The sequence below is a fragment of the Anguilla anguilla genome, chromosome 1 (genome assembly GCF_013347855.1).
Source record: "Anguilla anguilla isolate fAngAng1 chromosome 1, fAngAng1.pri, whole genome shotgun sequence".
NCBI lineage: Eukaryota > Metazoa > Chordata > Actinopteri > Anguilliformes > Anguillidae > Anguilla > Anguilla anguilla.
The window spans coordinates 31,180,343-31,195,744 of record NC_049201.1 but is presented as its reverse complement, the minus strand read 5'-3'; the positions used below and the strand labels follow the sequence as shown (position 1 = coordinate 31,195,744).

Below are 15,402 nucleotides of genomic sequence, written 5' to 3'. Positions count from 1 at the left end.
ATGTGTTCACCAACTGGAACCTATTCTCCATGAATGAAATGTTTATGGGCATACGAATTACCACTGAAACAATGGGAAGCTGAGGAATGCAATGATTGCCAACGAGCCAACTTCTCCAGCAATGTCCAGGCATGAGCTTTGGAAGATGCTTTGTGAAACAAAACCACAATTTGTTTTAGAAGCACTCCAAAAACAGTGATTAGATGGTTGCATCTAACCAATATTCTAAACTCAATCCAAAACACATATATAGTTTAAGGGCATATACAGTCAAACCAGACTTATGTTCTATATTCAATCAAATCTTGAAACTCTTTAAAAGCGAAAATCAAAGAAACAGGTAAATGTGTGGCCTAAATTGTATTGCTTGGGCTGGAAGTGGAGCAAATGAACTTGACCATCTTCCCTTCTCTCTTTACATTAAATCACATGGTTCAGTTATCTCAGTTTGGGGCATGTCATACTATCACTACGCTGAAGACACGCAATGGATTTTCTCATTTTTTCACTCTGGCACCCAAGTTCAGGCATGGACCTCAGGAAGCCTGGCTGACATTCCAACCTGGACAACACACCACCTGAAGCTCAGCCAGGGGAAGACAGAACCCCTGTTCCTCCCAGCAAAGGGATTCCACAGATTGATGCTTCAATCATTGCTTATGGCTCCATTCTGCTAAGAAACTTTATATGACCCTGAATAACCTGTCAGTCACAACCCAGTTCCGCTGGTTCTCAGTTCAAAACGAGAACTGAGAATCTGGCCCTTACTCACACAAAAGGCTACATGTAACCAACAAGTTGAAGATTTTCCAGAGTTCGAGCAGGGATTTGAACACAGGTCTCGCACTCATCCAAAGCTTTCTTAAGCAAACGCGTTACATTACATTACATTACATTTATTTGGCAGACGCTTTTATCCAAAGTAACGTACAAAAAGTGCATTTCATGGTCATGGACAACTACAAAACACAAGTTCAATAAGATACAATACTTATTTTGTACAGCTATTTCTAGCCAAGAACACAGTTTAGTTCACACAGTGAACACTATTCTGACTTAACCTCTGCAAAGCCAACTAGGCAGAAGAACAAGCTACAGTATTAGGACAAATACAAATTACCAAAAAGTGCTGGGATGGGGGAACATGTAACGAGTGTCATGAAAGGGGGGGGGGGCGTGGATTTAGAGTGAAATAATATACAGACTGGTGGTGGATAGTCCAGGTACAGTCTGAAGAGATGAGTCTTCAGACCACGGCGGAAGATGGGTAGTGAGGGAGAGATTACCAGTCAGCTAAAAGCGAAATGGCCCCTAGCCAAGCGCAACGTTATTTTTTAATCTGAGAGTTGCGTCATCAGAGAGTGTTGCAGTAGCCTGCTACGAGACATTTGCTTTACCACACCTTTTACTGTGCTCCACTAGCGAACTAGCCAAGCTACACCCGCTACATACACAGTCACTAATCAACACCCTAGTAATTTCTAATTTGGACTACTGCAACACCTTCCTGGTAAGTTTATAGGCCTGTGCCATTAGGCCACTATACAGTAACTGGCCCAGAACATTGCCTGATCTTCACTTTGCATAAATTCTCTCATGCTACCCTACTTTTTAATCCCCTCCACTGGCTTCTGGTGGCTGTCTGTACTCAACTCAAATCATTCACGCTGGCCCCACAAGATTTTGAACCACAATATGACATTTGATAAAATTTGAAGGTCCTCAATTATTATCATTAAACACACAAAACATATTTTCAACAAACAGTTAGAATATTAATTCTACAACTGAAATTATATTTCCTGGTAAGCTCTATCAGCACCTGAAATAACTACTTTGAATTACCAAGGTTTGTTGCCTCCTGTTCATTATTATCTGAAAATTATCAATATAAAATGTATGTACATAATATTAGAAGCAAAAGCTGGAAAAAATACTTCTTGTTAATTGCATTATGCATACAATGCTGAATAAATCATGTAAAATTGCAATTTTTTTGGAGTATGTTGTTTTATTCTTTTTATTAAAACAGGAGAGTTTGTAAATTTGAAGCCAAACTCCTTGGACAGATTCCTTGGACAGACACTCTCCTGCTCTTTCAAAAAGCTCTTTCCTCCAGCCCAGGCACAGATTTCAGGCCACGCCTTTTCTTGTTCTCTTGATATTCAGTCCTTATAAGCCAAAAGTTCAGCCTTATGGGCATAGAGTTTGATTAAATCCAAAGAAGGGTAAGCCTTGTTTGAAGTGCATATGCCCTTAAAGTGCATGTGATTGAATCTAGGGCATCGTCTTGTTGCTACTCTATTATTTAGTGTAATCCATGGACACATATGACTGTGGAGCTTTTGTGGGCTTATATGCTATAAAGGAAGAGAATAATTGTGAGGATGCATTTCAGAATGATATGAAGTTTAGGTATGAGGTTACATAAATAATTTGCGTCAAACCTAAAAAAAGGGAGAAGAAGAGTAAGGAATGTATTAATTATTGGCAGTTGAGTTATGCTTTTGAAACAGGACCTCTCCCATCCATGGTTTATACATAATGAATATTATACATAAAGTAATGAATATAATTTATACATAATATTGAAACATTTTTGAAGAGATATCACACAGCCTTTCTGCCAAATGTCTATGTGTACATTCAAATCACGTGTATTTGTATTAAACTGTGAACATTTCAGTATCAAAATTGTCAATGTCTGATTTGTTTTTTTAACTGTAGTATGCATACGCCTACACATGTTTGATGTATATGCAGTATAAATCATATGAGGGATGAACGAATGAAGTAATGGGTCAATGGACATGAACTACATATTTTTATGTCAGTTACATGGATGGAGCAGGGGTAAAAGGCAGATGATCTGACTGAATGATTGATGAACTACAAAGGCTATATTTTAACGATCTAAGCGCATGGTCTAAAGTGCATGGCGCAAGTACATTTAGGGCGTGTCCAAATCCACTTTTTCTAGTTCTAGATAATCTGAGCACAAAGTAAGGCGCATGGTTCAAAGGGGTTGTACTTAGTCTGTTAATTAATCATAGGTGTGTTTTGGGCGTAACATGAAATAAACCAATCAGCGTGTCATCTCCCATTCCCTTTAAAAGCCAGGTGCCACCTTGGCGGATTGCTATTATAATGGCGGATGTGCCAAGTAGTAGATTAGCTAATTCTGATAAATTCTATGACTAACCATTATGACATGTATTTTTTTTTTTTTTTTTATATATCATGTTGTGCACCCGCCTATGTAGGTGCATATTACTATCTTAATAATGCGCCCTTAAAATAACAGTAAAATACTGCGCCATTGACTTAAGACCAGGTTGTTGTGGGTCAATCACGCAATCGCTTTCCGCTGCCTCAAGATAGCAATGCGCCAACAATGCGCCTGACCACACCTCATTTTAAGACCATGGGCGCTCAGATGGGCGCAAGTACATTTGCTATTTAAACAACATGGGCAATGACAACTGTGTCAGTTTGAAACTAGCAAAGACACTTGCGTTACGCTTGGCTCCGCTTTGCGCCGGGTCTAAGATAGAGCCCCAAGACTTTCAGGCTTTTTATAAACCTGAACACTGCATTCAGTAATACTCATGCCACTTGGTTGATCTCCTCGATTATGCAGTTGATGTCAGCCTGGATAAGAGCTTATCCATATAATACAACAAACACCAGTCAGTACATAATACCAGTCTTGATTGAATTGTGCTTCCATAAGACCAGATGTCAGCCTGTATGGAAGCTCACTTCTGTAATACTACAGATATCAGCCTTGATGACATTTCACCTCAATATTACCACAGATATCAGCCTGTATGGAATCTCACTAACGATAGAAGCCTTGAGAGAAGCTTGCCTCCATAATACCACATATATTAGCCTAGATCTCACCTCCTTAGCATCTCAGATATCACTTTACATTACATTACATTACATTACATTACAGGCATTTGGCAGACGCTCTTATCCAGAGCGACGTACAACAAAGTGTATAACCATAACCAGGAACAAGTATGACGAAACCCCTAGAGAGAAGTACCGGTCCAAGTACAGGGAACAACCGCATAGTTCAACTTGGACCCTGATGGTTAAACTGATTAACACTAACAACGAGAACGGCAACAACGCAATCTATGGAAAAATAAAAATAAAATAAATAAAAATACAAGTAATCGTTAAGACAGTTGATGCGCCTAAGTCACCTATGAAACAGCTGCCTAGTTACAACCCTAAGTTTAGTCATTTACAGGGGGGAAGGGAGGGATGGGGAGAGGTGCAGCCTGAAGAGGTGGGTCTTCAGTCGTCGTTTGAAATGGGTCACAGTCTCAGCTGTTCTGACCTCCACAGGGAGGTCATTCCACCATCGTGGGGCCAGAACAGACAGGAGACGTGTTCTGGAAGTGCAAGTCCGAAGAGGGCACTTGCAAGTGCGAAGAAGTGCAGAATGCTACAAATGCTACTCAGATATCACTTACCTCCAGAATGCTACAAATATCTGTGTATATAGAAGGTCATATTTATAATGATACAGATATCAGCTTGACATTTGTGCTCTTTTATAACACAATATCAATCTGAAAGTGTGTCTACATAATAGTCAGTATATCATCCTGGAATGTCACCTTCACAATACCATATAGATATTTAAATAAGCTAACTGCTACACATATCTAGAGACTTGTCTTTAAATTACGATAAATGTACATCAGAACAGCCTGAAATAACACAACAGATATCAGCCCTTCCATTCTGCCACTGATATCAGCCTTGATGGAAGGTCACCTCAATAATACCACAATACAGTATAAGCCTGTATGGACATTTCCACATTACCACAGATGTGTTTTTAGTTGTTTTTGTCAGCTTTTAATAATGCTCACCTTCATAGTGTATAGATATCTGTCTGGTACTCTGTCTGTAAAGTACATTAGATGTAAACCAGGATAGTTGCCTCCATAATGCAAAACATCTCCATATAACCCTCACAACACAATGTTGTTTCATACAGTACCTCCATTGCTACACAAGCTAAACTCCCACTGCAGAAAACCCAGCAGTCTTGCTGCACTCATATTATTTTACACACTGTAATGATGACTATGTCAGAGAACACAACATTCACACCCCAATACCACTCATATTGCTTGCTTCAGCACTACAGTAAACTGCAAAACTATTAACCTCCCTGGGAAAGTGTTTAGCTTTGGTTTGTATCAATATCAATTTTATGAATGCTCAGGAGTCTCAGTTGTTACAGGGATAGACAACATAGCATGAATAATGAGACAAATGCATGTATAGCATGTATTATGTGCAGTCATAGTTTTTTATTTAAAATTAAACATGTAGAATGGTGCAGTGGGTAGCCCACAGACCAAAGACATGCAGGTAGGCTAACTGGGGACTCTAAATTGCGCCTAGGTATGAGTGCATGAGTGAATGGTGTGTGTGCCCTGCGATAGATAAGGCCTGTCCAGGGTGTAATTCTGCCCAATGCATGCTGGGATAGGCTCCAGCACCCCCTTTAACCCTGCTAAGGACAAGCGGGTATAGATAATGGATGGATGGATGAACATTGCCAGGTCATGTACTAGAACCAGAGATCGTTGTAGTATTCAAGCCCTTACTCTATCAATAGCGACCAATATGACAAGCCTAAATGGGTTGAATGGCAACCTGTCATCAATATTCATATGTTCTTATTTATTATACAAAGCCCATTGACTTGGTGTGAACACTTGGCTTACCCACTACCACTGCCCATTTCTCTTACATTTACTTTAATTAGCCTGTTCTGACAATTGAAAGCAACTAACAAAAACACATTTTTCGAAGTGGATTTATATGTTAAATTAGAATTACGAAGGGAATTTCCGGTTTCTTACTCTTCTTCAAATAGCCCGAGCCAGATCTTGGTGGTGTGGTGGGTTTCCCGAAAGCCTCTTAACGCTAAGAACCTCTAAAAATGCCTCTTAAGATCGCTCTTAAAACAACGTGGGTTTCTTAAACAAATTCGTCATGAAAGGGTCTCTACACCCTTGAGTTACAAGCTGTCTAGATCACCCGTTCGCAGCAACGAACCTGTTTCAGATCCCGCTCCAGCCATCCGCTCTGGTAGCTCATACAATACGCATGCGCTTTCGATGAATGGTTACAATCAGCCTACAACAGCCTAAAAAGTGTAGTAGCATCCATAGTCATGTATATCGACAGAATACACACACACATATATATATATATATATATATATATATATAAATACATACTCGTAAAATAAAACAAAACTATTTGAATATGATTTGGAATGACAGTATAGGCCTGTTAAATTAAATTCGACATGGTACTGTCACATTGATAACTTTATTATTTTTAATTATCCAAATTAAATTAATACAATTCAATTCCATTAACAAGAAGAACATCATTTGTGACTTTTTACATGTCATTAATAAAATAAATTGCTGCCCCAGAATACACTAGAAAACTTCACAGATTAAGCCAGAGGCGGATAATTTTCGGGAAATTTTACTTAATTATTTAACCTGCAACTTATTCCTGAAATCTTTCATTTTAATATTTATGCGGGCTATTTAGTTTGAAAAGATGCTAGGATTCAAAATGGTTATGGTTGGATGACTCGATATATTTTCACATTTTGAGCACTGTTCAGCGTTGATTGGGTAAAAACGAGTGGAGTACAAACTCATGACACCGATTTGTCAACTAGGCCTACTCATGTTTTAACGAGAACACGCTTTGCAAAAACGCTGTTAAATTCCTCTTAAGAGTTTGTAGAATAGCTTGCGTTTGTGAAACCCACTCCTGAACTGTTGGTCACACACAAACTAAAAGGGTAGGACTAATGAATCCATCAAACAATAAAAAGAGACATTACGTGAAATGTTTTTCGTGAGTTCAGGAGACCCATTTGAAGAGCACGTGGTATTTTATATGACCTATTATATAGTTATTTTAGAAGGATTTTTCGGAGGATTTCACCTGCATCTGACAGGTGACTAACAGATTGCCCGCCATCAGCCGTGCATTAAATTGTATGCGGTATCTTTGTAGGAGGCTTATCCTTTAAACGCTCAACCTTGGCACATTAGTCACTATTAAATATACTTTCGCTGTCGTCTTGCGCATAGTCGGGTCATCTATACAGTATAGATTTATAAATGTAAGCTATAGCTTATTTATTCCCTCTAGGCATTTGAGTTTTAAAACAATTAAACTGGGATGACGTTTTGTATTTACTGGACACAAATTCTCAGTTAAAAACTAATCGTAATGTATTTGAAGATGAAACAATTGTATATTACAAAAAGGCAGCTGTGATCCCAAGACATATAGGTTATATTTTCTTCACCAAAATTTGTGGTAGTTTTTATTGATTGTTATATTGAGCATTTACAGATATAAAATGGATACTCAAATATCATTGATACATCGTAGGCTACTCACGTTTAGCATATGTCCCGAACACGTCCAACTAAATCTTATAGGTAACTGTTCCATTGCAGGACTGCTTATCAATGAGCTCGCTCGCATGAAATGAGGACTTTCAAACTCAGGCTTGTTAAGACAAGATGTGTTGTCAATGACTTGGCGAGCAATGTAAAGCACTTATTCGTTGTAGCCTACATGTATGTACAATAATTTAATCAAAAATAACCAATCACCGCAATATGATTTTTACCTAGTATGCACGGTAAAAAGTTCAGTGTTAAATCAACTCTACCATAGGCTATATATATAGTCCATATTTGACTCATATTCCCTCTGAGTCAAATATGTGCAACTACATTTATTTCAATATAGGCTACCCATTTCGACTGTATAACTATTTTGCCCATATACGTCTTGTGGTTTTAGCCGTAAGACATTAGTACTTGAAAGGAAGCTACTGATGTTTACAGCACTAGTGTCAGTTTAATTAAAGGGATAATCAAATTGATAATCAACTTACCCTCTGTGTGCACGGCAGACACGTACGTCCAGTTGTAGCGTTTGACAATATCCAAAAGGGCCCTGGCTTGAAGTGTGTCGGAGGGCACGACTCTCAGGAAGTATTTGAAGAGTGTTTTGTCACTCAAGTCAATACTGGTGGCAGAGTAAGCAATCTGGGGTATATTGAATAGTTGCAGTAAGTTTTGAACTTGTATCGCCACCGAACTCGAACCTGGTCCAATAACGCCGGCGATTGGTTTCTTTGTCGCAGGAGGTTGATTCGAAGGCGGCCCGTCGATGCACCACTTAGATCCGTCCTTGTCGTCCCTAATGGATATGAGCGAGTCCCTTATGAACTCGATACTTTGTTCCAAAGCAACTGAAGAGTGCCAGCAGGAGTCCCGGATTTCGCAACCCAGGGTGATGTTAGGTAAGAGATCAGGGTCTGAATTGATCAGGTCCAAAGCGTGGAACATCGCCTCCACCCTCTGAATTCCGTACTGTTCCCTCACCTCCCCACATTTTCTCTCGGCCACCTTCTCGGCGGAGGGCTGGTGGTGAACGGAGAAAAGGGCTCCAATGATAATGTCTCCGTCCATTCTGGCCACTGCGCGAGCCGCCGCTTGAGGAACCACTGACCTCTCATACTGTTTTTCCAGGAGGCAAAATTTGTTCAATAGTATAACCGGAAAGAATAAAACTCGAACAAAATTAATTTGGAGACGTTCCATATTCCGCGTTGTTCCTCTGGTTTCAGCTATGGGGTCGTATCCGCTCGGCAACTGATTTGGGTGGTTGGTTGTTTTTCCATAAATCCAAGCTTGAAGATGGAACCATCATTTGCACGAATCTTTTCCTAAATTGATCCACTTTGAGAAAATAGCTGGAAAGAAAAGTTCACATTTAACTTTAAGAAGAAAAATTCATAACTAGGCTACAGTGTTGGTCTGCTGCAATATTTCATGGTGTTATTGTAAATACACTATGTCAACTTACTGCAACATTCCGTGTTCGAACGGTTCAAGCTGAAGAAGCCAGAGGCACCCAATTTCATGTGGGTAAGCTCCAAGTTAAAACCTCCGTAAAGTCAAGTTTAGATGAAAAGACTTTCACAAAAAAACATGAGTACTTATATTATTCTTTTAATACTTCATATAGCTATGTGAGTTAAAACTGGAAAACAACATTTTTTGCTATTGATGTTCATTCTAGCCAACCGAAGTTCAGAACGCTGGACAGCGCTCCTTGGCAGCTTCGTTTTAGACATGCCCTTTACGAATCAGTCTGAAGGCAGATACAAGCTTTATGTTGGAACGGAATGCCACTGTTGTACAGATTTTATTTATTTATTTATTTATTTATTTATTTAGCTAGTTAGAGTAGTGTGCATTCCCCATACATGTGCAGTTAATGTTTATTGTTAGCGTTTAACTGTCCGAAACCCCTGGTTTTCTAAGTCTATCTTTCACGAAATATCGAGAAAAAATGTAATCATGCATTGCAACGTAGTGGAAAAATAGTCAAGAACATGTTGTGCCACTTACCTTAGATATATGAGATTTGCTCTGCGACAAACATATAAATCAGAGGTTGTCGAAAACTTAAAATTAACGTGCAGGGAAAAACAATTTATGATAGCTGCGCAGTATAATAAAATCAAATAAAACAATTTTCATGTCCTGCGTATTGAATTGTCTCAGTTGTCTCACCATTAACGAACTGGACTGAATGAGGCAGAGTGAAGTGCGAATACCATATAAGAACCAGTCCACCTCTTGATTCTCGTTTTAAGAAACCTGTCACCAACAGAAGGAAAAACAATGGCAACAACTATCGCAATACTAACAACAGAAACTACACATATTGGAAGACCTAGACCATTACTTATCACGTTGCAAGAATGTGGACGTACCTGAATCCTTGTAACATCGTGTGCCTATTCGTCTTCTGAGCCGTGCGGTCGTTGGCTTCTTGAGTTGCAACCGCACGAATGGCCAATTTTTTAAGTGTACGCGAGTGCCCCCATCTTTTCAGCTTCTTACTACACCTGAAAACCGGGTCACATAAACTGCAGTGTGACCCCAATAACAAAAGAGGACGTAAAGCTTCACAAATTAATTAGTGAAGGATTTAATTATTTATTAATTTAACTTTGATTGCAAAAACAACAATTTTTCAGATAAGTAGGTATAGACCTTAAAGGCAACTATTCACGCTTTGCGTTAGTTATTAAGTTATTATATTAACATTTTACTTAGCTTAGTTTCTTTCTATGGGATGGGTCAGTACAAGACTTTACAAATGTATCACTGTGGTAATGCAGCCGTGTTCTTCTTCCCAGGTGTTATTCAAGAAACTGAGTAGGATGGGATGCTTAAATGGGATCTGTCTTATCGACTGTTGCCTAAATATTTTAAATAGTCAACCAACCACTGCTGACAGCATAATTCTGGGTCTGTACATGATGCTGACAGATGTCCCTACAGGCTGCTTCTGACTCAAGCTTCCAAAAAACACTGGACATGCTGTGCTGAAAAACTCCTTAGGCACCAAATGTCAAGCGCAACCTTGGAGAGGTGCAGTCTGACTACTCAGTAAAATATTCAGTGTAAAATCCACTCTTACAGAGTACATTTGGTCCCTATTGGACTCATATGTACTCTGAATTGAATTAACACTGGACATTTTACTGTGTATGCATTTTGTGGGATCCGCTATGCAGACAAATCTGTGTCCTTATGTTATGTCTGGTGACTTGTATGACCAGGGCTCTCATTAGAGTATGGTACACAACAGTATGTACAGTAATGAACAGGCTGTACGTCTTCCAGACACAAGTCAGTTAGATGATTAGTGCATTTCCCAAACAGTCAAAGATCGGAGCAAAGTAGGCCATCTAGTGCTCTTGGATTCATTTTTGGGCTATAATAACCTATTCATTCAACTATACTGGCATTAATAATCTCCACAGGAGGGTACTATTCAGCTCAGTGACAGGGGTCTCTACAGAATCTGACAATGGAAAGCAGGCCAAGGAATAAACTGGTCATATCAAAGCCCTCATGACAACTTTTTTTGTTATTCTCAGTGAAAATTAGAATTGAAGTGAATTATTCTCCAGTTGCATATGAACTTCTGTATATAAGGATCATTCAGATTAAATGATCAAGTAGAGTAATGTGCCAGGCAGGAATACTTGGAAGTTGGCATGACAAATCTGAAAAATGGTTTGCTGAAGTGACTATCTTTAGCGACTTTGGACCAGACCAGACTGTGATATTTTATCTTTTGGTGTCTAGGTGATACAGTTGTCATGCCTGCCAATAGATAAAATTAGAACTATAGCATTGTGAATGCGTCCCACAGATATTGTATGAACACTGCAAGTGTTGGGATTTCTTGTAGTTTTAGATATGGTGCTCTGTATTCCCAGTATGTCTGGGGTGGTTAGCATTAAAGGCAATACATTATTACTAAAATAATATTAAAATATCTCTGGGACCATAAGATAAGAACTTGTACATTCTCTGTAGCAGTCCTACTACAAGGAATGATTGCTGATATCCCCTATGAGTGGTTTGAAACTAGTTTGACTGTTCTTGCTTTTCCATAATATATGAATTGTAGGTCATCAATTCAAACTATATTACTGACTTGGGAAAAGGAGACATAACAAATTATTCAAACTAAAAGCAATTCCTTTATCAAAGATGTTTGTGACTTTTCCTTCTGAAAGCATCAGTGACTACCCCAAGGCTCTTACTTCAGTCTTCACTCAGAGATATATGAAAAGGCAGAATGATTGGGGCGGGGTTAGGCTGAAATGCTCAAACATATGTCAGCGCGGACATAAAAGGAAGGCATAAATACAAATTAAGGTAAGAGGAAGGTAAGAGCAGAATTTCATATGAATTAAGCAGAGCACATTAAAACAGAGCAGTCAAACCCAACATGGGGTGTCTGCAAAGACATGTTGGGGGGGGGGGGGGGGGGGGGGGGGGATGACATAATGGAGATGCAGGGAAGAACAGCAATACTTCAGCCTCTGCTGGATACCCTCTCCTTAAAGACATTACCAAACGGAAAGGGTGCAGCAATGCAGCACCCTTTCCACTGTAAATACATAAAGCGCTATCCATTTTAAGGAACAAATGTGTAGCTACGATCGGCCTCCTGTGTCCCAGATAGAGCTAAGTGAGGTTGACTGCTACATGCTGCCAGATATCACCCTCTAGGGAATTACTGAGATGAGAAACAGAAAAAACGACCAACACTCAGTTGTCAAGAAGGATAGAGACATTTTCTTTCTCTTTTTTTTTGGGGGGGGGGGGGTGATTTAGGGGAAATGAAGATGGACATTTTGGCATACATTGGTTACATTGCCATCTGTGAAAAGCATGTGGCCATCGATTATTCTATCTGTCTGAAGTTAGGAAATGAGCCTTGTGCTTGTGAAACAAACCACTTTGTTCTTATTGGTTTGTTTACCAAAATATGGTTATTTGGACATATTTTAGAGAATAATGTACAATTTTCATGAAAACAATCTGAAACATCAGACTCAAATAACGTTGTTGACTGGAATATCTTCAGGCGGGCATATACTGCCCCTTAGCGTCTACATGCAGACATACAACACAATTGCAGACCTTTTGTAAGAAGGTTTACTTCCTGTAGATGCATTTAAAGATGGCGGTTTGGTCAACTGTTTAGCTGTAAAACTTAATCTAGATATTTGGCAAGCCAATATTAAAGATACGTTTACTATTAGTCAGGCAGTAGCAGAAAGCCGACAACGCTGCCAGTTCCTCTAGCAAGATCTTACCTAACTATTGTTTTTCTTGCATTTGGAAAATTAAAACAAGCTAAGGTTAGCTAGTTAGCTGCCAAGCTATTTAATGGCATCTATTTGAGCTATTCTTTGTTTCGCAGTCTATTTAAGTCTATTCAAGCACTTAAAGAAATCTGCAGCAAACATGGTTGGACTGTTCGAAAAATAACTGCATGCTATTTTGGCTAACATAAAATAACAGTTGACTTGTTTGCCACGTATTATTATGTTGACAGATTTGAATGCATGGACACAGTTGATGTTAGCGTATAGCCTACGTTCGCTCTCTTCGTCTAACGTTAGCTCACTAAACTTTCAAGATATCAACTGGAAGTTCTACCGTTAACGTTAGTTATTTTGACTTCATCAGATTGATTTATGATATCAGCGCCATTGTCACACTGCAAGGAAATAATCATGAGTTTATTCCCAAAGATGGACTAGCCACGCGTCTGCAGAGCTGCAAACCGGCATCTTCTCTTGAAAATTAACCTGCAACAGTCTCGTCGGCGAAAAGTAAGGCTGTAGTTATGTAACACTAAATTATTTTTTTGCAGTCTGAATTCATGAGTGTATATCATAAATTTAGTCATTCCGACTCCTGATTGGACACCATCATCTTTGTCTCGTGACTTTATTTGTGAATATAATCTGCAAATTGCTTTATACCGAAGTTCTGGTTCTAAATGGGCGTAAATAAATGGAGCGAAATAAGTATACACTACTTCGTGAATGGTCTTGACAATATTTTGTTCCGATGAGAAAATTATTTATAATCGTATTAGAAAAACACTGCATTGGAGAAGAAATTTCCTGGCAATAGTGTATTAGGTTTCATGAACGTTATTGATATTTTCACAGGAAACACTTTACATGAGTAAATTCTGAATTTCTACATTATTACATCCCGCAATAAATAAATAAATGCAAAGACACCTATCTTTGCATAATGTTTCTCAGGAGCAGTACGTACTAGGTACACATACCATACCTATGTACATACATGCATAAATGGGGCGAGTCCCCTCCCAAAACCCTTTGAAAATATGTTGTGTTGACACTCGGATCCTTTGGATGCACATTTTTCTAGCTTCCCTGAATTGTTGGGTTTTGAGGATAACAATTTTATTCTCAGCAGAAAATTTGCAGAATTGACTATTGCCAAGAACATTATTTTGAAGAGGGTAGAACCTGGGTTTCCACTGAAATTGAGGCCTACTTGGTTATATTACCCCCTCCCCCCCCCCCCCGCGCTTTCTTTTTTGTTTGCCTACTTTATGTACCATTTCATCTTTTTTTCTGTTAGATTGTGGTTGAACCCCTGCCCCATTTGGTGTATGTTTGTGAAAAATGTAATTTATCAGACTTATGTTATTTAAACATATTTTTATGATGCCATTCTTGAGTAAAAGTATGCCATGTTAGAATGTCTGTGCTTCCCATGAACCCACATGTCTTTACATTGTTTTCAAAGGAACTGCTTTTTCCCTTCTTCAGACTCACAATGAGCAGCAGGAGGAAGCGTGCTCCTCCCGTGAGGGTGGATGAGGAGACAAAGAAGAGGTTGAACTGGAACATGCACGAAGATCGGAGGAACGAAGACGTAGTCATCCTGGACAATGACGAGCGGACTTGGCCCCCGGGTCCCCCACCAGCACCCCCTACCACAGCCCGGGAGGAGGCTGCTGAAGCCTGCTGCTCCACTTCGGTCCGGCCCGCGGAATTGAGTGAAGAGCCCCCGTGCACGTCCTCGGATGCCGCCGCGACCCTCTCTCTCACAGTGCTTCCTGCTTCAGACCTGGACCTGGTCTGGAAAGCTCTGATTGGAGAGTTCAGCCTGCATCCCAGACAGTTCCCCTTGGATGTTGGGAGTAGAAGGTTCTCCCTGCAGAGGAGCAGCGATCGGCTCTGTGTAAGCTTCCTCAAAGAGAGCCAGGCAGGGAACCCGGAGGAGACGGGGCCTGGCGATGAGCACTACTTCCCTGTTGAGTGTTCTCTGGGTGGGGGAGTTCTGGAGGACCTGGAGTGGCTGCAGAGGAGGAGAGTAATTCAGCTCTGCCATAATCAAGGAGATGTATACATCAAGGTATGTGGTAGCACGTGGGGACTTGGAAAAAGGTCGTAGTTAGAATGCATTGACTGGTTGACGTATCACCTGGCACGTGTGGAATTGCTTGTATTCATTTGTGGATTTTTGAGACATTTTCACAGCAAGATGTGCAAATTTATCCACAGAAATGATTTATAAAAATTGAGTCTACTCCAGCCAATCAGGTCTTACAGTAAGACATCCTTTCACTAACGCCCACATTACTCATGCCAATCGCTGCACGATTATGGATCAATAGTAACGGCAGTTGACCGTGTCTCTGTAAAAAGCACGTTACAAATAAAATGTAATTAGGTAGTCAATCCCATGAGGTTCTTATAGACTTCTTCATATTGGCAGCTGGCCCAGATTGACGTCTAATAGCTGATATATTACCAAAGGCAAATACTGGTCCTATGTTTTGGCCTATAGATATGTTGGTCTCCCTATTCTTATTTAGATTGGAACTCAAAAGCTTTAAGGAACACTTTTACTGTATGTGAGTGTGGAAGAGCAT

At 39.7% G+C, this 15,402-nt stretch overlaps 2 protein-coding genes across 11 annotated transcripts in view; one reads left to right on the top strand and one right to left on the bottom strand.

Annotated features, from left to right (window-relative positions):
• grm1b (glutamate receptor, metabotropic 1b) overlaps positions 1 to 10,031 on the bottom strand; it is a 65,423-nt gene extending 55,392 nt beyond the window's left edge. For 4 of the 6 annotated variants that reach the window (XM_035420154.1, XM_035420156.1, XM_035420157.1 and 1 more), the window contains exons 1-2: positions 9,878 to 10,031; positions 7,985 to 8,848 (exon numbers count right to left, since the gene is read on the bottom strand). In XM_035420154.1, the coding sequence (XP_035276045.1) occupies positions 7,985 to 8,696 (712 nt within the window). In that variant the 5' untranslated portion in view covers positions 8,697 to 8,848; positions 9,878 to 10,031. Of the gene's footprint in view, positions 1 to 7,984; positions 8,849 to 9,509; positions 9,852 to 9,877 lie in introns of those variants that run through there. The other 2 variants (XM_035420155.1, XM_035420158.1) reach the window with 2 other exon arrangements.
• Positions 10,032 to 12,641: 2,610 nt separating this feature from the next.
• shprh (SNF2 histone linker PHD RING helicase) overlaps positions 12,642 to 15,402 on the top strand; it is a 40,150-nt gene continuing 37,389 nt past the window's right edge. For 2 of the 5 annotated variants that reach the window (XM_035432730.1, XM_035432689.1), the window contains exons 1-3: positions 12,642 to 13,143; positions 13,232 to 13,312; positions 14,294 to 14,882. In XM_035432730.1, coding sequence (XP_035288621.1) covers positions 14,301 to 14,882 — 582 coding nt within the window. In that variant the 5' untranslated portion in view covers positions 12,642 to 13,143; positions 13,232 to 13,312; positions 14,294 to 14,300. Of the gene's footprint in view, positions 13,144 to 13,231; positions 13,313 to 14,270; positions 14,883 to 15,402 lie in introns of all 5 variants that reach the window. The other 3 variants (XM_035432711.1, XM_035432721.1, XM_035432700.1) reach the window with 3 other exon arrangements.